The sequence below is a fragment of the Zalophus californianus genome, chromosome 8, assembly GCF_009762305.2.
Source record: "Zalophus californianus isolate mZalCal1 chromosome 8, mZalCal1.pri.v2, whole genome shotgun sequence".
Lineage (NCBI taxonomy): Eukaryota > Metazoa > Chordata > Mammalia > Carnivora > Otariidae > Zalophus > Zalophus californianus.
Window position 1 is genome coordinate 75,669,192 of NC_045602.1, and position 23,347 is coordinate 75,692,538.

Here is a 23,347-nt window from a genome sequence, read left to right on the forward strand (position 1 = left end):
TTTTTGTTTTTTTTTAATCATGAATGGATGTTGTCCTTTGTCAAGTACGTTTTCTGCATCTACTGAAATGATAATATGGTTCTTATTCTTTCTCTTCCTGATGTGGTGTATCATGTTGATTGATTTGTGAATATTGAACCGCCCTTGCAACCCAGGAATAAATCCTACTTGGTTGTGGTAAATGATGTTTTTAATCTGTTGTTGGATTCAGTTTGTTAGTATTGTGTTGAAGGTTTTTGCATATATTTTCAATAGAGATATTGACCTGTAGTTCTCCTTTTTTGTGGGGTCTTTATCTGGTTTTAGTATCAGGGTAATGCTGGCCTCATAGAATGAATTTGGAAGTTTTCCTTTTCTAATTTTTGGAATAGTTTGAGAAGAATACATACGAACTCTTCTTTAAATGTTTGGTAGAATTCACCTGTGAAGCCTTCTGGTCCTGGACTTTTCTTTGTTCATTTTTTGATTACTGATTCAGTATCATTGCTGGTTATCAGTCTGTTAGAATTTTTTATTTCTTTCTATTTCAGTTTTGGTAGGTTATCTGTTTCTAGGAATTGTCCATTTCTTCTAGGTTGTCCAATTTGTTGGCATATAATTTTTCATAATCTCTTATAATTGTTTGTATTTCTGTGGTGTTTGTTGCTATTTCTTCTCTTTCATTTGTAATTTTATATATTTGGGTCCTTTCTCTTTTTCTTGATAAGTCTGGCTAGAGGTTTATCAATTTTATTGATTTTTTTTTTTCCAAAGAACCAGCTCCTCATTTCATTGACCTATTTCTATTGCGTTTTTTTGTTTTGTTTTATGTTTTTTAGTTTCTATATCACTTATTTCTGCTCTGATCTTTTATTATTTCCTTCATTCTGCTGGGTTTTTGTTGGTTTTTTTTTAAGATTTATTTATTTGGGAGAGGGAGAGAGAGTCTCAAACAGACTCCTCCCTGAGTGCAGAACCAGACACAGGGCTCAATCTCACGACCCTGAGATCACCACCTGAGCTGAAACCAAGAGTTGGATGCCCAACCAACTGTGCCACTCAGGTGCTCCACCTTCTGCTGGTTTTAGATTTTGTTCTTCTTTTTCTTTTTTTTCTTCTCTTTTTTAATGAACTTTTTAAAAAAAAAATTTATTATGTTAATCACCATACGTTACATCATTAGTTTTTGATGTAGTGTTCCATGATTGTTTGCATATAACACCCAGTGTTCCATTCAATACGTGACCTCTTTAATACCCATCTCCAGGCTAACCCATCCCCAGGCTAACCCATCCCCCCATCCCCTGCCCCTCTAGAACCCCCAGTTTGTTTCTCAGAGTCCATAGTGTCTCAAGATTTGTCTCTCCCTCCAATTTCCCCCCCTTCATTTTTCCCTTCCATCTTTTTTTTTTTAAACATATAATGTAGTATTTGTTTGACAGGTACAGCTCTGTGATTCAACAGTCTTACACAATTCACAGGGCTCACCATAGCACATACCCTCCCCAGTGTCTATCACCCCAGCCACCCCATCCCTCCCACCCCCCCACCACTCCAGCAACCCTCAGTTTGTTTCTTGAGATTAAGAATTCCTCATATCAGTGAGATCATATGATACATGTCTTTCTCTGATTGACTTATTTTGCTTAGCATAGTACCCTCTAGTTCTATCCTCTAGTTCTGTCCTTGCAAGTGGCAAGATTTCATGTTTTTTGATGGCTGCATAGTATTCCATTGTATATATACACCACATCTTCTTTATCCATTCATCTGTTGATGGACATCTAGGCTCTTTCCATAGTTTGGCTATTGTGGCCATTGCTGCTATAAACATTGGGGTGCACATAGCCCTTCGGATCACTACATTTGTATCTTTGTGGTAAATACCCAGTAGTGCAATTGTTGGGTCATACGGTAGCTCCATTTTCAACTTTTTGAGGAACCTCCATACTTTTTTCCAGAGTGGCTACACCAGCTTGCATTCCCACCAACAGTGTAGGAGGGTTCCCCTTTCTCCGCATCCTTACCAACATCTGTCGTTTCCTGACTTACTAATTTTAGCCATTCTGGTGTGAGGTGGTATCTCACTGAGGTTTTGATTTGGATTTCGCCGATGCCCAGGGATGTTGAGCACTTTTTCTTGTGTCTTTTGGCCATTTGGATGTCTTCTTTGGAATAATGTTCATGTCTTCTGCCCATTTCTTGATTGGATTATTTGTTCTTTGGGTGTTGAGTTTGATAAGTTCTTTATAGATTTTTGGATACTAGCCCTTTATCTGATATGTCATTTGCAAATATCTTCTCCCATTCTGTCAGTTGTCTTTTGGTTTTGTTGATCGTTTCCTTTGCTGTGCAAAAGCTTTTTATCTCTTTTTTTTTAAGATTTTATTTACTTATTTGACAGAGACAAAGCAAGAGAGAGAACACAAGTAGGGGGAGTGGGAGAGGGAGAAGCAGGCTCCTTGCTGAGCAGGGAGCCCAATGTGGGGCTCGATCCCAGGACCCCAGATCATGACCTGAGCTGAAGGCAGATGCTTAACGAATGAGTCACCCAGGTGCCCCAATAGCTTTTTATCTTGATGAAGTCCCAATAGTTCATTTTTGCCCTTGCTTCTCTTGCCTTTGGCGATGTTTCTAGGAAGAAGGTGCTACGGCTGAGATCGAAGAGGTTGCTGCCTGTGTTCTCCTCTAGGATTTTGATGGACTCCTGTCTCACATTTAGGTCTTTCATCCATTTTGAGTATTTTTGTGTGTGATGTAAGGAAATGGTCCAGTCCAGTCATTCTTCTGCATGTGGCTGTCCAGTTTTCCCAACACTATTTGTTGAAGAGACTGTCTTTTTTTCCATTGGACATTCTTCCTGCTTTGTCGAAGATTAGTTGACCATAGAGTTGAGGGTCCATTTCTGGGCTCTCTATTCTGTTCTTCTTTTTCTAGCTCCTTTAGGTGTAAAGTTAGGTTGTTTGAGATTTTTTTTCTTCTTGAGGTAGGCCTATATTGCTATAAACTTTCCTTTTAGAACCGTTTTTGCTCCATCCCAAAGGTTTTGAACCATTGTGTTTCCATTTTCATTTGTTTCTGTGTACTTTTTTATTTCTTTTATTTCCTGATTGACCCATTTATTGTTTAGTAACATGTTATTTAACCACCATGTGTTTGTGATCTTTTCCAAACTATTTCTTGTGGTTTATTTCCAGTTTCATAGCACTGTGGTCCGAAAAAGATGCATGGTATGACTTAGGTCTTTTTAAATATGTTAAGGCTTATTTTGTGGCCTAATATGTGATCTGTTCTGGAGAATGGTCCATGTTTACTTGAAAAGAATGTGTATACTGCTGTTTTAGGATGTAATGCTCCGAATATATCTGTTAAATCCATCTAGTCCGGTGTGTTATTCAAAGACATTGTTTCCTTGTTGATTTTCTGTTTAGGTGATCTGTCCATTGATGTAAGGGGGGGCATGAAAGTCCTTTGCTATTACTGTATTGTTGCCATTTAGTTCCTTTATGTGTCTTATTAACTGTTTTATGTATTTGGGTGCTCCCATTTTGGGTTCATAAATATCTATAATTATCAGATCTTGTTGGATTGTCTCATTTATTATATAGTGTCCTTCTTTGTCTCTTGTTACAGTCTTATTTTTTTTAATTTTTTTATTGTTATTGTTACAGTCTTTAAAAATATATTTTGTAGGGGCGCCTGGGTGGCTCAGTCGTTAAGCGTCTGCCTTCGGCTCAGGTCATGATCCCAAGGTCCTGGGATCGAGCCCCACATCGGGCTCCCTGCTCGGCGGGAAGCCTGCTTCTCCCTCTCCCACTCCCCCTGCTTGTGTTCCCTCTCTCACTGTGTCTCTCTCTGTTAAATAAATAAATAAAATCTTTAAAAAAAAAAAAATCCTAAGTAAAAAGTCATGCCCCTCAGCATTCTGGGGGCCGGACTGTCTGAAAAAAAAAAAAAAAATATATATATATATATATATATATATATATTTTGTCCTTTATAAGTATTGCTACTCCAGCTTTATTTTGATACCATTTGCATGATAAATGTTTCTCCATCCCCTCACTTTCAATCTGCAGGTGTTTTTAGGTCTAAAATGAGTTTCCTGTAGGCAGCATTTAGATGAGTCTTATTTTTTATTTGTTCTGTCACCCTAGGTCTTTTGATTGGAGCATTTAGTCCATTTACATTCAAAGTAATTGATAGGTATGTACTTATTGCCATTTTATTATTTGTTTTGTGGTTTGTTTTCTGCAGTTTTTCTCTGATCCTTTTTTCCCTTTCTCTCTTTCATCATTCAGCAATCCAGTGATGGATTTCTTTGTCTTTATTATTTGCATATTTATGAGTGATTTTTGATTTGTGGTTACCATTAGGTTTTTATATAACCTCTGCTGCATATAGCTAAAGTCTATATTAAGTTGATGGTCATTTAAGTTTGAACCATTCTTTACTCCTCTCCACCCCAAGTTAGGTATATGGTGTCATATTTTACATATTTTACATCCTTTTATTTTGTGGGTTCATTTTATTGCTTTTGTGCTTCCTATGGTCATGCTGTCTTTTTTTTTTAATATTTTATTTATTTATTTGACAGAGAAAGATAGCGAGAGAGGGAACACAAGCAGGGGGAGTGGGAGGAGGAGAAGCAAGCTTCCCGCAGAGCAGGGAGCCCAATGTGGGGCTCGATCCCAGGACCCCGGGATCATGACCTGAACCGAAGGCAGACGCTTAACAACTGAGCCACCCAGGCGCCCCCATGCTTTTTTTTTTATCTTTCCTTTCCACTCAAAGAATCCCCCTTAAGATTTCTTGCAGGGCTGGTTTAGTGGTCATGAACTCCTTGTTTTTGTTTGTCTAGAAAACACTTTCTCTCTCTCTCCATTCTGAATGATAGCCTTGCTGAGTAGAATATTCTTGGCTTTAAGTTTTTCCCATTCAGCACTTTGAATACATCATGTCACTTGTTTCTGGCTTGGAAGGTTTCTGCTGAAAAACCTACTGATAGCTTTATGGGGTTTCCTTTGTATGTAACGGTCTTCTTTTGTCTTGCTGCTTTTATTTTATTTTATTTTTTGTAAGTTTTATTTATTTGACAGAGAGAGACACAGCAAGAGAGGGAACACAAGCAGGGGGAGCAGGAGAGGGAGAAGCAGGCTTCCCGCTGAGCAGGGAGCCTGATGGGGGCCTCGATCCCAGGACCCTAGGATCATGACCTGAGCCGAAGGCACACACTCAACGACTGAGCCACCCAGGCGCCCCTTGTCTTGCTGCTTTTAATATTTTTTCTTTACCACTATACTTCATCATTTTAATTACAATATGTGTTGGTATGGATCTGCTTTTGTTGATTTTCATTGGAGGTTCTCTTTACCTCCTGGATCTGGATATCTGTTTCCTTCCCCCAGTTTAGGGAAGTTTTCAGCTATTATTTCTTCAAATCAATTCTCTAGCCCCCTTTTTTCTCTCTCCTTCTAGGACTCCTATAATAGAAATGTTGTTATGTTTGATGGAGTCACTAAGTTCCCTAAGTCTGTTCTTATTTTGCGTAATTCTTTTTTCTCTCATTTACTCATCCTGATTATATTATTCTGTCCTCTAGGTCATTAATTCATTCCTCTGCTTATTCCAGCCTCTTGTTAATTCATTCCATCAAGTGTGTATCTCATTTTGTTTATTGAGCCCTTTATCTTTGGTATGTTATTCCTTACCTCTTTGTAACGGTTTCACTTATCTCTTCCACTCTATTCTCAAGTCCAGTGAGTATTCTTATGATCATTGCTTTAAATTTTCCATAAGGCATGTTACTTATATCTGTTTTCGCTTAGATCTCTGGCTGTGGCCTTGTCCTCTTCTTTCATTTGCGACAAATTCCTGTCTTCTCATTTTGTCTAGTCTCTGTGCCTGTCTCTGTGTGTTAGGAAAGTCAGCTGTGTCTCCTGTTGTTGAGGGTAATGGCTTTATGAAGAAGAGGTCCTGTAGTGCCCTGCAGTGTATTTTCCCCTGTTCCCGAGGGCTTGGGACTTCCAGGAGTGTCTCCAATGGAACATCATGTCTTTAATTTATTCTGTATCCTTTGTCTCTTCATTCCCTGACCTCCCAACCTGTAGTACTTATTAGGCCTTGTTATAATGTTCTGAGTCATCAACACATGGAATCAAATACTACATTATATACCGGGCTCTACTTAAAGGACATTTTACAGATCAGAGCCTTTCATGAACTAGGTAGTACTGATTAATATGCATAGACAGTGTCAATCACAAAGGACAAAATCTTTAAGCAAATTGAGTGGATTATAAAGTATTTCTGCTCGCCGTGAGGAGGAGGTGGAAGAGGCGGCGGCTCGGGGAGAGCGAGCAGCGAGCTGGACCGTGGAGCGTGAGTGAGGGAGCCGAGCTGCCTGCCCGCCCGCCGCCGCCTCCCCTCCGTAAGCAGGAGCCCGGGCCGGGCCCCGGCATGCCGCCCCAGCCCCTTCCTCGTCGTCAGGCCGCGAGGGCAGTGCACGCGAGCCAGGGGGGGGGAGGGAGAGCGAGCGAGGGAGCGAGTGAGCGCTGGGAGGAGGCGGCCGGACCGAGCGAGCGCCCACGCGTGTGGCGAGAGGGGAAGCCGCTGCCCGCCCCCTTCGCCTTCCCTTCTCTCCCCCTCCCCGCTCTCCCCCCCCACCCCCCGACCGCGGAGCAGCACAATGTCGGCACCCACGGCCAAAGTCAGTAAAAAGGAGCTCAACTCCAACCATGACGGGGCCAACGAGACCTCAGAAAAAAAAACAGCAAGAAGCAATTGAACATATTGATGAAGTACAAAATGAAATAGACTTAATGAACAAGCCAGTGAGGAGATTTTGAAAGTAGAATAGAAATATAACAAACTCCGCCAACCATTTTTTCAGAGGAGGTCGGAATTGATCGCCAAAATCCCCAATTTTTGGGTAACAACATTTGTCAACCATCCAGAAGTGTCTGCACTGCTTGGGGAGGAGGATGAAGAGGTGCTGCATTATTTGACAAGAGTTGAAGTGACAGAATTTGAAGATATTAAATCAGTTTACAGAATAGATTTTTATTTTGATGAAAACCCTTACTTCAAAAATAAAGTTCTCTCCAAAGAATTTCATCTGAATGAGAGTGGTGATCCATCTTCAGAGTCCATCGAAATCAAATGGAAATCTGGAAAGGATTTGACGAAACGTTCAAGTCAAACACAGAATAAAGCCAGCAGGAAGAGACAGCATGAGGAACCAGAGAGCTGCTTCACCTGGTTTACTGACCATTCTGATGCAGGTGCAGATGAGTTAGGAGAGGTCATCAAAGATGATATTTGGCCAAATCCGTTACAGTACTACTTGGTTCCCGATATGGATGATGAAGAAGGGGAAGGAGAAGAAGATGATGATGATGATGAAGAAGAAGAAGGATTGGAAGATATCCATGAAGAAGGAGATGAGGATGAAGGTGAAGAAGATGAAGATGATGATGGGGGAGGAAGGAGAGGAGGATGAAGGAGAAGATGACTAATGGAACACTGATGGATTCCAACCTTCCTTTTTTAATTTTCTTCAGTCCCTGGGAACAAGTTGCCGTCTTTTTTTTTTTTTCCTCCTCTTGTGCTCATTCGCCCTGTTTTTTGAAGTCTCTTTTCTCTCCCTTTATACCATGGTTCTCAACTTATTTGGGGGGGAAATACCTTGAGCAGAATACAGTGGGAAAAGAATCTCTACCCCTTTCTGTTCCAAATTCATTTGTATCCCTTCCTGTCTGAACAAAAACTTTATGGAATCAACACCACCATGCTCTGTGGGAAAAAAGAAAAACCTTCTGCTCCCTTAGCTCTGCTGGAAGCTGGAGGGTGCTAGGCCCCTGTGTAGTAGTGCATAGAATTCTAGCTTTTTTCCTCCTTTCTCTGTATATTGGGCTCAGAGATTACACTGTGTCTCTATGTGAATATGGACAGTTAGCATTTATCAACATGTACCTACTTTCTCTTGTTTAAAAAAAAGAAAACTTTAAAAAATGGGGTTATAGAAGGACAGCAAAGGGTGGGTTTGAGATGTTTGGGTGGGTTAAGTGGGCATTTTGACAACATGGCTTCTCCTTTGGCATGTTTAATTGTGATGTTTAACGGACATCCTTGCAGTTTAAGATGACACTTTTAAAATAAAACTCTCCTAATGATGACGTGAGCCCTGCCACTCGATGGGAGAATCAGCAGAACCTGTCGGATCTTATTTGGAATTGACATTCTCTATTGTAATTTTGTTCCTGTTTGTTTTTAAATTTTCTTTTTGTTTCACTGGAAAGGAAAGATGCTCAGTTTTAAACGTTAAAAGTGTACAAGTTGCTTTGTTACAATAAAACTGTGTACAAAAAAAAGTATTTCTGTATGTAGCATTTCAGTAGGCACTTGACTAAAAGCCTTTTTTAAACTCAATCTGAGCAACAGAAATGTAAAATCCTTAATATATTTGCCTTCTATCCTTGGTCATCATATCATGTTTTTCCTGGTAATTTTTTTTCCCAAAAAGAAGTAATGATATTTTAATTGGTTATGATATTTAAGCAAATTGGGAAATTTTTTTCTGTTCTATACTAACATCAGTTTACATGGAGGTGATTACATACCTGGACCAATTTTCTTTCAGCGTGTGTGTCTTAATCATTCTTTCAGTGAAATAAACGACTATGATTTGCTGGTAGAATGCTAAAGCTGAAACTGTTTCTGTCAAGTATCTAAGAAATATCTGCATATCACCTAGCCAACTTAAAATTATTCTCAGGTGCTGTCCATTAATATACCCAGATGGTACTACAGGTTTTTCTCAGTAGGAAATGTGGCTTAAGGTATCCTTGAGATGGTTAATGCTTCTTTCCACATGAGCTGGACAAACTTTAAGAAGTCCATAGCCATGAAACAGTGTTGTTATGGTAAAACTTTACCCTTGATCCCAGTACTTTAAGAAATACACCTGAAAGAGTTTTTTTATTTTTTGGAACCACTTGGTCTGAAAGTATGACCACTTACCACACAAGGCACGTGGAACCTTTTTTTTTTTTTTTAAGTTTCACCAAAGAATAGAAAAACTTGTGCCTCTGTGGACTGAAGCACTGTGTCCCCTCTTTCTGACACCTGCTTACAAGGTGAGTAGCAGTGGTGCTTTTACCCCATTAATGTCTCTGTTTACTCCATTTATGCTGCCAGACTTCCCAACTTTGACATGTCATGGGCTGCTTTCCAGTTCTATGGCTTGCACTTAAATAAACATTATCCTTGAACATAATCCGCAATCTGAGGACAGTAAATTAGGAACTCTTTTTAAGAGACATTATGAATATATATCCTTATTGTGTTTTAGGAAGCTAGATTCTTTGGATTAATTGCTCTGTGAACATAAGCTCTGTGGCTGTAGTTGCTACAGGTCAGATGGTGCACTCTCTATGCACACAGCCCCCACCTACCCTTTTTGAATAGTGCCCACCAGTGACATTGCTGTGCCGAGACCTCTGATTTTCTAAGGAATTTGTTCTTTCTACAATTACTCAGGAAAAGAAAGGCAATTTTCTTTTAATGTTCTGACTCTCAGCAGCATTTCTTACATTCTGTCAGTCTGTTTACCAGAGTTCTTTGAAAGGTGTAAGAGGGATGTTAGTGGCAGGCTTGAAACTGGACCCTGCTGCTCTGAGAGAATAAATTTTGATTCCTTTCCTTTTTTTCTTAAAGTTAAGAATTCTAATCATAATAGCTGTGAGTCTCTCAGAGTGGATATGCCAGGAAAGGTTTTGTTCTGCACAATAGTTAGCCTGGGAGCTAAAGTTAGAAACAAATTGTAAGTGCTTTAGTGCTGCTGAGCCAGTTTGTAGCCCTGGAATAATAACTGTCATCACTGTGGCTGTCTGGGCAGCAGGGGGAGGCCTGGGGGTAAATTAGTAAAAACAGATGAGAGAGATTTCGTGATCCAGGAGAACAGAGATCTGGAGATGTGGCTGGTTCTGGAATTAGGATTTGATTTGCTCTTTTTCTTAACCATACCCAAAATAATAATCTTTATTAAAGTAGGTTTCATGTAAATCCAGAGTCGTGATAAACCACTTTCCTATAATTTGTCCTTATTTTATTGGTCATCAGTGTAGAGGTCTGTTCATTTGTTACTCGAAATATATTTGTGCTGAGATAATATTTAAATGAGGCATTATGTATAATGGATAAAAGTAAACTTGATGTCCTTATCATCTTATTTGTAGCAGACTCAGGAATTTAATTAATGATACTTAATGTCTAGATAAAGAGTAAAAATAACTCTTATTTCTTTAGCTCCCTCCTTGGGCCTGTGGATTCATAATGGATACAAATTCAGACCCGAAGAACTGCCCCTTTCAGCTTTGCTCTCCAATACGTCCCCCAAAATATTACACATACAAGTTTGCAGAGGGCAAACTGTTTGAGGAAACTGGGCATGAAGACCCAATCACAAAGACTAGTCGTGTTTTACGTCTGGAAGCCAAAAGCAAGGTAAGTCTTTATAATCTCAACTCGAGCCCCCATCTACTGCAGGCGTGGATGTCACCCCAGTAAGACCCAAATGATCTTTAGAGGATACATGGATATTTTTTTAACTTTAATATTGATATATTTATTTTAACATGGATTAGAAAAAGTATAACGAGCACATATCAAGCTCTTGAGTTCACATGTTGTTTATATTTGAATTTTTAAAGTTGACTTAAATAGTCAAAGTTGGTTTCTAGTTATGGCAAAAATTGTGAAGTTGGTAAGCAATTGACTAGAGTGAGCTAGACTGATACAGCCCTGCCTTCATGGAGCTTAAATCTAGCAGGGAAAATGACCGATGTTGAAGGAGTAATTACTAATGTACTGATTGCTGCAAAGAAAGCTGTACTGAGTTCAGCGGAAACATGACACAGGGACCTTCCTAGGCTGGAGAGATAAGAGCAAGCTTCTCTGAGGAAGCGATGGCTCAGGTAGGACCTCTAAGATGATTAAGAATTAAGCTAGAGAGGTGCCTGGGTGGCTTAGTTGGTTAAGCGTCTGCCTTCGGCTCAGGTCATGATCCCAGGGTCCTGGGATCGAGCCCCGCATTGAGCTCTCTGCTCAGCAGGGAGCCTGCTTCTCCCTCTTCCTCTGCCCCTCCTCCAGCTTGTGCTCGCTCTCTCTCACTCTCTGTCTCTCAAATAAATAAATAAAATCTTTAAAAACAGAAAAAAAGAATTAAGCTAGAAAGGGGAAAGGAGGAATCCATGTTGTGTAGAGGCCCTAAACTGAGGGAGAAATGGTGCATTCAAGAAGTATAAAAGAGGGGGCTGCATGACTGGCTCAGTCAGAAGAGCCCAAGACTCTTGATCCTCGGGGTCATGAGTTTGAGCCCCACATTGGGTGTAGAGCTTACTTAAATAAATAAAACTTAAAGAAGTATAAAGAAGGGCATTACGGCCAAAGTATAGTGTAAAAGAGGGAAGACAGGAAGTGAAAAGTGGAAAAGGAAGTTTGTGCAAGTGAGGAATAAATTAATAAACTGTGGCCTTAGATTTAAGGAATTTTCAGACCTTAGCATACCAAACAACAGATAATTTCATATGTGCTGGCAGTGAATTGTGACAAAGCCTTTTGTCTTTATGAATTTTTTTAACTCAATTGATTTTCTTTTAACAGCTTTATTTAAATATGTATTTTTCAATAATACATTTCTTAGAAGAAATGCAAAAATGCAGAATGTGTAAAGTTTAGATGACTACTTTCAGTTCCATTTGCTGCTGCTGCACCTCTTAGATATAATTATTGTTTACCATTTGGTGTATTACCATCCAGATTTTTGTGTTTTGATTTTTGTCAACAAATACATGTTTAGGTTTTGTTCCACTTTAGAAATGTGGGATTATACCAGTCTTTCAAAATGTTGTAGTTATCATACCCCAAATGGGAAGAACAGTGAAGCTAGTTCTTTGGGGAACCCAGGGATGCTTTATGAATTGGGAAGAAGGGAGACAAGTGCTCAGTGGAAGCTACTATGTTGCTGTTTTGTTTTTTTTTTTAAGGTTTATTTATTATTTTAGATAGAGAGTGCATGCAGAGAGGTGGGGTGGGGCAGAGGGAGAGAGAGAATCTCAAGCAAACTCCATGCTGAGCAGGGAGCCCACCACAGGGCTCAGTCTCACGACCCTGAGATCATGACCTGAGCCAAAATCAAGAGTTGGTTTCAGGCACCCTGCTGCTATAACTTTCCACAGGCATTTTTGCACTGCTGATGAACTCAGATCCAGCCCGTCACAGGACTTGGTACCATTCTCACCTCTTCTTTTTCATAAGTTTTCAACCAGCAAGTTTTTCTCTGATTGTTTGATTTAAGTTGGGGAGATGAAAAGACAAAGATAATTTATAGAAATTAATCTACCTCATTTTATAAGAAAATCTGAAAAGTGAAACTCCAGTTATACTCGGAACAAGCTGAGTGTGAAAAGGAATGATGAAAGATTGCCTCCTCATTTGATAATATTCCAGTGCCCCAAAGTTAAGTTTTCACAATGAGAATGAAAAAAATAGGGAGAGTGGCTTGGTTATATTATTTTCCTTTTATTATTCTTTCTTAGTTTATGTAAACTAGTACTGTTTCATTAATATCTGTAAGCAGGGTGAGAACCAACTTCTCTGCCCTTTTTCTATGAAAGGAAGATCAGAAGTAGTTCAGATTATGTTAATTTTGTCTGTCCTGAGATGCCTAGTTTCAGTCAGTTTGCGATTAATGAATGTGAACTCCACTGGGGAGTAGTTAAACTAGCCCTAAAGTAATTCAGATGTTAAAATTTATAAAACTTACTTAAACCACTATTAAACATGTTAAAAATAAAGGTAGGCCTTTGAAGAGGATGAGGGTGGATGACAGTGGTAGTCAGTAAGAAATTCTGGTGCTAATGGTTGAGGACTGCCTATAGCAGACAGAAAATTGAGCTGTTAAAACTTTAATCAGCGTGTTTGTAAATATTCAAAGATGAGAAATGTCAGTATCTAGCCATAGGTATAGGAAAAATACTGTGCTGGTATGTCTAACCTTGATAGGTATATATTGACTTACCTTGAAAGAAAAAAATTACAGTAATGGTAGTGAAAAAACTCCTTAAAATCACTTTACTGTCATGAAAAGCTGCATTTAATAAACTGTTTTCAAGCCAGAGTCTTAACTGCTCTTTTCTAGTTCATATTACAGGTCAGCAGTATAGCTGAAAATGGGGACGAACCATGATGTATTTTTTTTTCTTTTTTTTTAATTTTATTTTATTATGTTATGTTAATCATCATACATTACATCATTAGTTTTTGATGTAGTGTTCCATGATTTGTTTGCATATAACACCCAGTGCTCCATTCAATACGTGCCCTCTTTAATACCCATCACCAGGCTAACCCATTCCCCCACCCCCCTCCCCTCTAGAACCCTCAGTTTGTTTCTCAGAGCCCATAGTCTCTCATGGTTAGTCTCCCCCTCCGATTTCCCCCCTTCATTTTTCTCTTCCTACTATTTTCTTTTTTTTCATGATGTATTTTTAAAGACCATAACTCTGTTGTCTTTATTTTATTTATTTATTTTTAAGTAATTTCTACGCCCAACGTGGGACTTGAACTCAGAACCCCGAGATCAAGAGTCACATGTTCCACTGACTGAGCCAACCAAGCACCTCTCTGTTGCCTTAATTAAATGAAGTTTGTGCTCAACATCAATAAGTAATGCATAAAACCAGGGATAAGCTGTTTTAAAAGATTCTTACTTACATGCATAATAACTCTTCATTTCCAGGATGGAAAATCAGTGCCAATGACCATTTTCCACAAAACGGATTCTGAGGACTTACAAAAGAAACCTCTCCTGGTACATGTATATGGAGCTTATGGCATGGATTTAAAAATGAATTTCAGACCTGAAAGGCGGGTGTTGGTGGACGATGGATGGATATTAGCATATTGCCATGTTCGGTGAGTCAACATTTCACCTGGCATATGAGTACTAGAACATTGTGACAGATGCCCAGCATAACAGTGTATCAGGGAACAAAGTTTATTATCTCATTTGTGTTATTGAATTTATGAATTCCTAAACATATGCTGGTGGAAGTGGATTTATCAGATTAGTTGATAAAGGATAGATTTTAGGACCTTGCACCAGATTTTTAGAATTGAAGTACCAGTCTGGGTACTAATCTCGGTAATGTTGTTATTTCCATTTAATTCTCTTGAATTTAGGTTTTTCTTTTTTTTTTTTATTTTTGAGTTTAGGTTTTTCTAAAACAGTCTCAAATTAGATCCTTTTTTCACTCTAACTTCCATTTATTTTAGCTATTTTCAAGACACAAATATTATTTTATGTTTCTGCTTCAAGTCCTTCTCCACCTCCCCATCTCCAAAATAAAATCCAAACTCCTCGGTGTAGTATTTAACATCCTTGTGATCTGGCTTACCTCTGTAGTGATAGTTACCGTTACTACCCAAACATGTCCTGCACTCCAGCCATATACATCCTATACATCCAGCTTTTGTTACATCCTTTCAGATGATAAACTCTTTCCCCTCTGTTCCTTTCACCTGCTGTGTCTTGATGTTCTCCCTTTCTTTGTGCTTCTGGGAACTCCTTTTCCTCCAAACCTCAGCTTAGGTATCATCTCCTTCTTAAGCGTTTGTTTTAGGTGGTATATACCCCTAACCTGACAGGTGGATGTTCTTTCTACTGCCTCTAGGATAACCTTAAATACGCTGTGTGAAAGCAGCGACCACATTGCTTGGCAGCTGTTTCCTTTCCCCCCAAAATTATCTTCAGGGCAGGAGATTTTTGCTTTTTTATATTTTTAAGGCTGGCATTTAGACCATGCCTGGTAAACAGTAGCAGGCACCCAAAAAATATTTGTTGAGGGGTGCCTGACTGGCCCAGTCACAGCATGCAGCTCTTGATCTTGGGGTCATAAGTTCAAGCCCTACATTGGGTGTAGAGCTTAGTTTAAATGAATGAATAAAAAGAAAATGACGGTGATTCTTATTTTTTAAAAAACATATTTGTTAAATCCATTTTTGACTATATCAGGGATTGGCAAACCTTTTCTCTAAAAAACTATATAATGAACATTTCAGGCTTTTTTTTTTTTTTTTAAGATTTTTATTTATTTATTTGACAGACACAGCGAGAGAGGGAACACAAGCAGGGGGAGTGGGAGAGGGAGAAGCAGGCCTCCCGCGGAGCAGGGAGCCCGATGTGGGACTCGATCCCAGGACCCTGGGATCATGACCTGAGCCGAAGGCAGATGCTTAATGACTGAGCCACCCAGGCCCCCCACATTTCAGGCTTTGTAGGCCACATATGGTCTCTATTGTATATTCCTGGTTGTTTTTTATTTCTCTCAACCTTTAAAAATGTAAAAACCATTCTTAGCTCTAAGGCCATTTAAAAAACAAAGCAAAACAACAACAACAACAACAACGGCCTCTGGGTAAGTATTGCCCACCACCTACAGTTTGCTGACCCCGACCTAAATCATTAATGTTTTTTTCCCCACTAAAAGATTTTTTTTTGCCCTTTAATTTCAGAGGTGGTGGTGAGTTAGGCCTCCAGTGGCACGCTGATGGCCGGCTAACTAAAAAACTCAATGGCCTTGCTGACTTAGAGGCTTGCATTAAGACGCTTCATGGCCAAGGCTTTTCTCAGCCAAGTCTAACAACCCTGACTGCTTTCAGTGCTGGAGGGGTGCTTGTGGGAGCATTGTGTAATTCTAATCCAGAGCTGCTGAGAGCTGTGACTTTGGAGGTGAGTATACTCTGTTCTCTACTATGTACAGAGTGGGGAGGCATGAAACCATAGGCTACTTTAGGAAAAATATTTCTGTTACAGTTTTACCATAGCACAGGAGTATAACAAAGCTTTTAAATTTTATTTTTTATTATTTTTTTAAAGATTTTATTTGACAGAGTGAGGGAACACAAGCACGGGGAGCGGGAGAGGGAGAAGCAGGCTTCCCGCCGAGCAGGGAGCCCGATGAGGGGCTCAATTCCAGGACCCTGGGATCATGACCTGAGCCAAAGGCGTCTAGACGCTCAACGACTGAGCCACCCGGGCACCCCGCTTTTAAATTTTAAACACAGAATTGTAGCTCTGGGAGAACTTCTAAATTTACTTTAACTACTTATCCTTTATCCTTTCTTCCTCCCTGACAGTGTTATTAATTTTTGAGAATTTCCACTGAAGGATATTAATGGCTTTTCTCATTAGTTATTTCTTATTTTTTAAAAACATTTAGAATTGGTGGACAAGAGACAGAGCATATATGACTCACTAGTTCCAGGGAGTCAGGCAGAGCACCCTGACTCTGGAGGCCGTGAAATACTTTGACTATTACTGCCTATCAACATTTCAGTCCTAGATATAGCGGCTCTCCTTTTTTAGATACTCCATTCTTAAAGATCTTTAAGGGATAGTTTTTCTGTATTGTAATTGAAATATCTTGCTTTGATCTTAAAAATCTCTATAGGTGACCCTTGGATGACACCACCCCCAACCCCACCCCCACAGGCAGTCAAAAACCCATGTATAACTTCGGACTCCCCAAAAACTTAACAGCTGCTATTGACCAGAAGCCTTACCAATAACATAAACAGTGGATTTTAACACATATTTTGTATGTTCTATATATTATATACTGTGTTCTTACAATGAGCTAGAGAAAAGAAAATGTTATTAAGATGATCATAAGGAAAATAGGTTTGTTTATACAGTACTGTATGTATATCTATTGAAAAAAATCCAGGTGTAAATGGACTTTAGTATTTCAAACCTGTGTCCTTCAAGGGTCAACTGTATAGTCTTTTCCCGGTGTCCAAAATTATGAAGTTACATTATAGCCACTCATTTCACCCTCATCATTCTGCTCCTGGTCAAACATGCTAGAAAATAATGACTGGGGTGGAAAGAGTAAATTATTTTCAGGTTTCTTTTATTCTGAGAATGTGGGGTATACACTGGAGGCTTCTATTAAGTAAATAAGTGTTAAATAATCCTGATCTATAAATCTTTTTTAAGTAGAAATGCTAAAGTATAGAGGGAAGAAAACCTATATACAAAGATGATAATAGCAGAGTTAGTTACGGTATAAAGAAAACACAACTTATCTGTGACTTTTAGAAATTAGAAAGGAAATAATCAGAAATGTATGTATAAGAATATCTACCCCACATTGCTTATAATAGTGAAGTGGAATCAACCTAAATATCCAGCAATAGAGGATTCATAGTTTTAATTAGAAGCACCAAATACTAGCTCTGATGAATTTAAGCAGAAAAGGGATTTATTAAAAGGTATTGGATAACGGCAGGTATAGAACCAGTCTTATAGAGGCTGCACAGCCAGAAACATGTCCAAAATATACCATAAAATGGTCCAGTGAGGCTATCACTGCGACCGCTGCTGGGCACAAGTCACCTCATACTGCCAGAGCTGCTTCTAAAAACTCAATATAGGTGTGGCACTTCTGCCAGAAGAAATTCTCCGTGGTCCCTACTTTGAGCCACAAACTTCCCATTCAAAGTTTGGAGGACATTATGTCTGATTGGGTAGACCCAAGTTATGTGGCTACTCTGTGTGCTGGGAAAACTGCGAAAGGAACTGCCTGGCATTTAGCACCTCCCTAGTGAGAGGCAGGCTCTGCTTCATAAGGTTAGGGATAGTTTAAATGCAGAAAAGGAGTCCAGATGCTAAGCAGCCAGAAAGAATCACATTTGCCCACTAGGTTAATGTTAGTACAAGAGAATGCTGAAAAGCATGTTCCCAGAAGACTATAAGCTAAGTGAAAGAGGCAGCTGCCATTTTATTAAATGTTTTAACGCTTGTTATAAGCCAGGGAATTATTTTTTTCTTCTTTCAGTGTGGATATTTTCTGGATTTTCTTCAGTTAACATTTATTGCCTTTTTTTAAATATAAAATGTCCAACTGGTTTACTCATATTGGGTTTTTTCATTTTTAACTGTGAGAAAATAACAGAATTTAACATCTTAACCATTTTTAAGTGTACAGTTCACTAGTGTTGTGTATGTTCACATTGTTGTGCAACCAATCTCCAGAACTCTTTTCATTTTGCAAAACCAAAACTCTACACTCCCTTCCCCTACCCCTCAGAACCACCATTCTACTTTCTGTCTCTGTAAATTAGACTTATCTATACCTCCTATAAATGGAATCATACATATTTGTCTTTTTGTAACTGGCTTATTTCACTTAGATAATGTTCCTCAAGGTCCATCCATTATTGTAGTATATGTCAGAATTTCCTTCCTTTCTAAGGCTGAATAATATTCCTTTGTATCATTGTGTATATTTTGCTTATCCATTCATCCATCAGTGGACACTTGGGTTGCTAACACCTTTTGGCTGTTGTTCATCATGCTGCTGTGAATATGGGTATACTTTTCAAGACCCTGCTTTTAATTCTTTGGGATATATACCTAGGAATAGAATTGCTGGATTATATGGTAATTCTAAGTTTAGTTTTTTGAGAAACGAGCATACCATCTGCACCATTTTACATTCCCACCAGCAGTGCACAAGGGTTCCAGTTTCTCTACATACTTGACAACACTTGTTATTTTTGGTTTTTGTTTTTTTTTAATGGTACCCATCCTAATGGATGTAAAGTGGTAGCATTTATTGCTTTTATATAAAATATATGTATAAATAAAGGCATCAAACTAAAAAGTTATGAAATTAGAAAATAAATTCTTTATATACACACGAAGCGTGATGTATAAAGTTATCACCTTCAGGGTCTGAAAACTTAAAGGCCGGTTGTAAACCACAGGCCCTCGTTAAGGACTGAGTAGTCAGTCAACCTCCTAGGAATCCACATGGCTTCCTGACCTTTGTTCTCTCGTGTCCGCCTGTATATTCATAAAATATATTTTTCTGAAACTCGTTTTAGCAACTTTTAAGTTTCTCAACAAAGTTTAAATTTCTTTGGCTTTTTTTTTTTTAGGCACCTTTCTTGGATGTTCTCAACACCATGATGGACACTACACTTCCTCTGACATTAGAAGAATTAGAAGAATGGGGGAATCCTTCATCTGATGAAAAACACAAGAACTACATAAAACGTTACTGTCCATATCAAAATATTAAACCACAGGTAATGAAAGACAGTTCTGATACACTATCCTAAAGTGATAGGAAAAAATAATCAAAAGGATACTTACCCATGCCGAGACAGGAATTTACTAGGGCTCTAGGTTGTTTCTGCTTATAATACCCAAATACCTTTCAGCTCCATCTCTGCTCATAGTCCATGTTTGTTTCAATTTAATAGTTCAGGAGAATAGATTAGCTATGGTCATGGCCTCGCCAGCCAAGGAAAGGCTGTGCCAGGTACCAGGTGGTCTAGTACTGTAATACTATAGCTCTCTCAAACGAGAAGAAAATATCAAGCACCTGTATCAAAAAATTGGAGGTAGTTCTTTTTCATAATCTATAAGGTAAAGGGACCATAGAGAATAATGTAAACTTTGCATCTATTTTCTTTCAGCATTATCCTTCCATTCACATCACGGCTTATGAAAACGACGAGCGTGTACCTCTGAAAGGAATTGTAAGCTATACTGAGAAACTCAAGGAAGCCATTATGGAGCATGCTAAGGACACTGGTGAAGGTAGGAGACCACCTGTAGGCAGGGAACCTAGCTAAATGGACTATTACCTTCCACATACTACTCAGTAATACACTTTATGCTATAGACAACTGCCCATGATTTTGGACAAACAGCTGGTTTTTCTATGTTGACTATTCAGTTGAAGCATATATAATAACTATACCTGCCTTGCCTCTTTTTGAAAGGAAATATTAAAATAAGGTAGGCAAGGCACAAAGAAAAATAAATTTAAACATCAAATATAACTTAAAGATGTACGGTCATAAAACACTCGTTCATTTAATAATATTAATTGAGCTATTATTCTTGGAAACTTCTGAAAAAGAGATTCTAACGCTTTTGCTCTGGAGCTTCAGTGTCCAAACTGGCTGCTTTAATTTTCTTTAGATCTTTCCATTTCATTGGATAAGAACTCTTTACCTTTCTTCCTTAGCAAGACCTTTTGGGCTCAGGGAGGGAGGGACCCACATACAAGTTTTTAATCCCCTTGTTTTCACCTTCATGCCTCATACTCACCCATTGCCAGTAGTAGCTGTTTCCAGGTCACACAACTGATTCCACAGGGCCAGTCTGGCTTCCTCTTGCATCAGAAGCTTCTCCATGGGACCCTACAAGTATCTTCCAACCAGTGTCCTCAGCTGCTGGTCCTCCTCCTGCTTTCTCTGTTTCAGAAGTCTGTCTTCTACTTCCCCCCTCCCATCTCTTTCTTGGTGATGATAGTGTATGCCTTTTTCCTTCACTATTACTTTAAAATAGTCTATGTGGGAGTAGAGGGGAGAAATGAGTCTCAAAAAAACCTAATCGTTTCATATGTTAACTCTTTCAGGCTATCAGGCCCCCAATGTTGTGTTAGATATTCAGCCTGGAGGCAATCATGTGATTGAGGATTCTCACAAAAAGGTATGTTATCAAGCCCTTCTCAGTTGCCGGAGGCCCAAGTAGAGCTATGCTGTAGTCAACATTCCATTGGTTGCAGCAGGGTTTATGACCGCTGCTTCGTAACTGGTCTGTGGCTGAGGCCCAGCGGGGAAGAGGAACGTTGGGTCAGTCAAGAGAAAGGGTTCCCTCTAAACACTTGTGAGTGAGCTCTGTTAGAGAAAGTAATGGAATCTTAATTGTTGGGAGCACCTTCTGCCTCTGTCCCAAATAATCAGGGTACTCTTGCCATAAATTGCTGACTTAAGGGTTAGGTGAAGATGGACAAAGAGATTTAGCACTGGAGTTTTACCACAAAGGCCCTCTGTCTAATTTTTAAAATGTGTTTCTTTTAGATCACAGCCCAAATTAAATTCTTGTACGAAGAACTTGGACTTGACAGCACCAGTGTTTTTGAGAATCTTAAGAAGTACCTAAAATTCTGAAATGCTGCATTCCAGGGGAATTGGAAACACACTGAAATATTTCATAGTCTTATTTCCAATTGGGTAAGCAAAAGTGAGATTTTTTTTTTTTAAGTTAGTAATTTTTTAAAATTTGCTTCTCCATCCAAATTTTGTCTGGTGTACATCTCGCTTGTTTATACTGTTCTCTCCATTGGTGCACATGCCCCTTAACCTAAGAAAGTGGTTTTCAAACCATAGGTTTTCAAACCATGTCCCTCAGAAGGACATGGACTTGGGGGTGAAGGAAGGATTGGTGACAGCACAACTCTCCCCCCGCCCCTTCAGAACAGCTTTGTTTTTGTCTGTTCTAACTCATATTTTTTTTGAAAAGTTTACAAATCAAGGTCCTGCCTCTTTGCTAGTGAACGTTTTTAGACACTTCAGCAGTAAGTCATCCTCCAATTGCTATGCCTGTCTTTTATGAAAAATAACATTCTTCACATTAGAATTCACCAGATCTTTCTAACAATCTGGAGTCCTGAGGTGTTCCGATCATCTCTTATATTAATGCTATCTCAGTAAAGTTACAAGTTCTACAAGCGATAATTTTATTATTTTTTAAAAACACTGGGGAACCTTTTTAAAGCCGTTACATTCAGGCTGCATTTACCCAGCAGCATGCTGTACATGAAATAACTGGGAAGTGCTTATGATAGAACAGGATGCCAGTGTCTTCATCTCTTTCATAAAGGAGCCTAACACAAGCTGTGCAGTATGTTTAATACACTGGAGTAGCAGGCCTGATTAGAAACAAAACATCTGTCTCTGAAAGCTGTTTGGTGATGAAGGAGATTTTTCATGTTGTATTCAAGGATGAGGCCTTCTCCTTTGCCCAGTAAAATGTCGTACGTATCAACTTCACTGCCTTCGTTGGTAGAATTGGTACTTAACCTTATCTTCACTCTTGTGGGAATATTGGAAATCATTTCCTTTAGATTTACCCTTGTTGATTCTCCAAAATTCAGAACCACGAGAAAGACTCGGTCGATGCCATCCAGCTCTCTTGTGTACACGACAGAGTGGCTGTCACTCCTCAAATAGCAAAACCAGCCCCTGCTGAGGAGCAGCTCATTGGCATGAAGCAAACTTAATTCTTGATACAACTTCAGTGCTGATCTGGACTGAGTCTTTTGGACCTATTTTTAAAAAAAAAAGATTAACATAAATGTTTGATTCTAAGAGTTGTTTGGGTTTTTTTATATATATATATATTTCTAGTATCAACTAGGAACTTATTTCCCAAAAAAATTTGCCCCAGTTTTGCCCCTTAAAATGACTACCAAATTGTAAGTATTGATAGGTAGATAAGAATAGTTTATTTACTGTTGAGAGAGACTGCAAATGCAGGGAGTCATTGTTTGCTCAGTGCTCTGCTACATCTTGGCCAGAGATGATGAGGGACCAGATTTGACTCCACTTTAGGAATTCCAAAGCGAATGTCCATGTCTAAATTATCTGGTGTTTAATGTGCCTAAATACGTATGCTACACTGTAACTGGCAGAAAAGCAGCCACTGTGGCCGTGGACTCTCAGGGCCTCTGTTCTCTTTTGTAGAAATGTGGGTTGCTTTAACTTCAGACATGTGTTCCTTGCATGGTGAACAGAAAGTTGCAAAAAAGGATGCAAAGCAAAATGCTGCCTAAAGGGAAAGTTAAAGATAGTACTTCTTTAATGTGTGTCCATTAAGGAAGATGGGGCTTTCACAGCTGTATAAAACATACACAATTTAATGTTGTGTTTTTCTTTAACATTTCAAGCATTTTCTCCTGTTATTATGTTAAAATGTCATTTTAAAATGACAGGATAATATTCTGTTGGATGGATATACCATACTTAACCATCTCTCTCATTTCAACTTTCTAATATTTTCTTATTTTTAGTGCCTCCCCCATATCTGGGTTATTTATTTAGGATAGAAAGACAATTACTATGTCAAAGAGTATGGACACTTGATACATAATGCCAAATTAGTCTTCATAAGAGCTGTTGCCAAATCAGTGATAGTGTTCATTTCCTTGGACTCTGTTGACTGCAGTGGTGGTGGCTGTTGTTGCGCGGTTATCATTGTTGTTTGGGGGCAGGTGCCTAATGTGTGGTCTTCGGTGAACATCTACTGAATATTTGAAAAAAATGTTTATTCTCTGTTATCAGGTACAAAGGTATTTATGGTATATGTATATGACTTGTCAAATTACTATTAACATTTTCTGTAGCCTTAGATAATGCATGGAAAAGCATAGTTCAGTGCCACTCACAAAGAAGTGCCCAGTAAGTGTTAACTATTATTTGTGTCTATTTCCTAAAAGTATGT

General features: G+C 38.9%; 2 protein-coding genes and 1 pseudogene across 6 annotated transcripts in view; 2 read left to right on the forward strand and 1 right to left on the reverse strand.

Moving 5' to 3' along the window:
• The window catches only part of PREPL (prolyl endopeptidase like), a 55,439-nt gene extending 33,869 nt beyond the window's left edge, over positions 1-21,570 (forward strand). For all 5 annotated transcript variants that reach the window (XM_027624221.2, XM_027624220.2, XM_027624219.2 and 2 more), the window contains 7 exons: positions 10,288-10,485; positions 13,781-13,956; positions 15,556-15,772; positions 18,988-19,137; positions 19,531-19,654; positions 20,481-20,554; positions 20,926-21,570. In XM_027624221.2, the coding sequence (XP_027480022.1) occupies positions 10,288-10,485; positions 13,781-13,956; positions 15,556-15,772; positions 18,988-19,137; positions 19,531-19,654; positions 20,481-20,554; positions 20,926-21,015 (1,029 nt within the window). In that variant the 3' untranslated portion in view covers positions 21,016-21,570. The remainder of the gene's footprint in view (positions 1-10,287; positions 10,486-13,780; positions 13,957-15,555; positions 15,773-18,987; positions 19,138-19,530; positions 19,655-20,480; positions 20,555-20,925) is intronic.
• Positions 6,668-8,235, forward strand: LOC113938703 (annotated as a pseudogene).
• The window catches only part of SLC3A1 (solute carrier family 3 member 1), a 33,657-nt gene continuing 31,873 nt past the window's right edge, over positions 21,564-23,347 (reverse strand). The window contains exon 10 of the mRNA XM_027624222.2: positions 21,564-22,172. Within this exon, the coding sequence (XP_027480023.1) occupies positions 21,732-22,172 (441 nt within the window). The 3' untranslated portion in view covers positions 21,564-21,731. The remainder of the gene's footprint in view (positions 22,173-23,347) is intronic.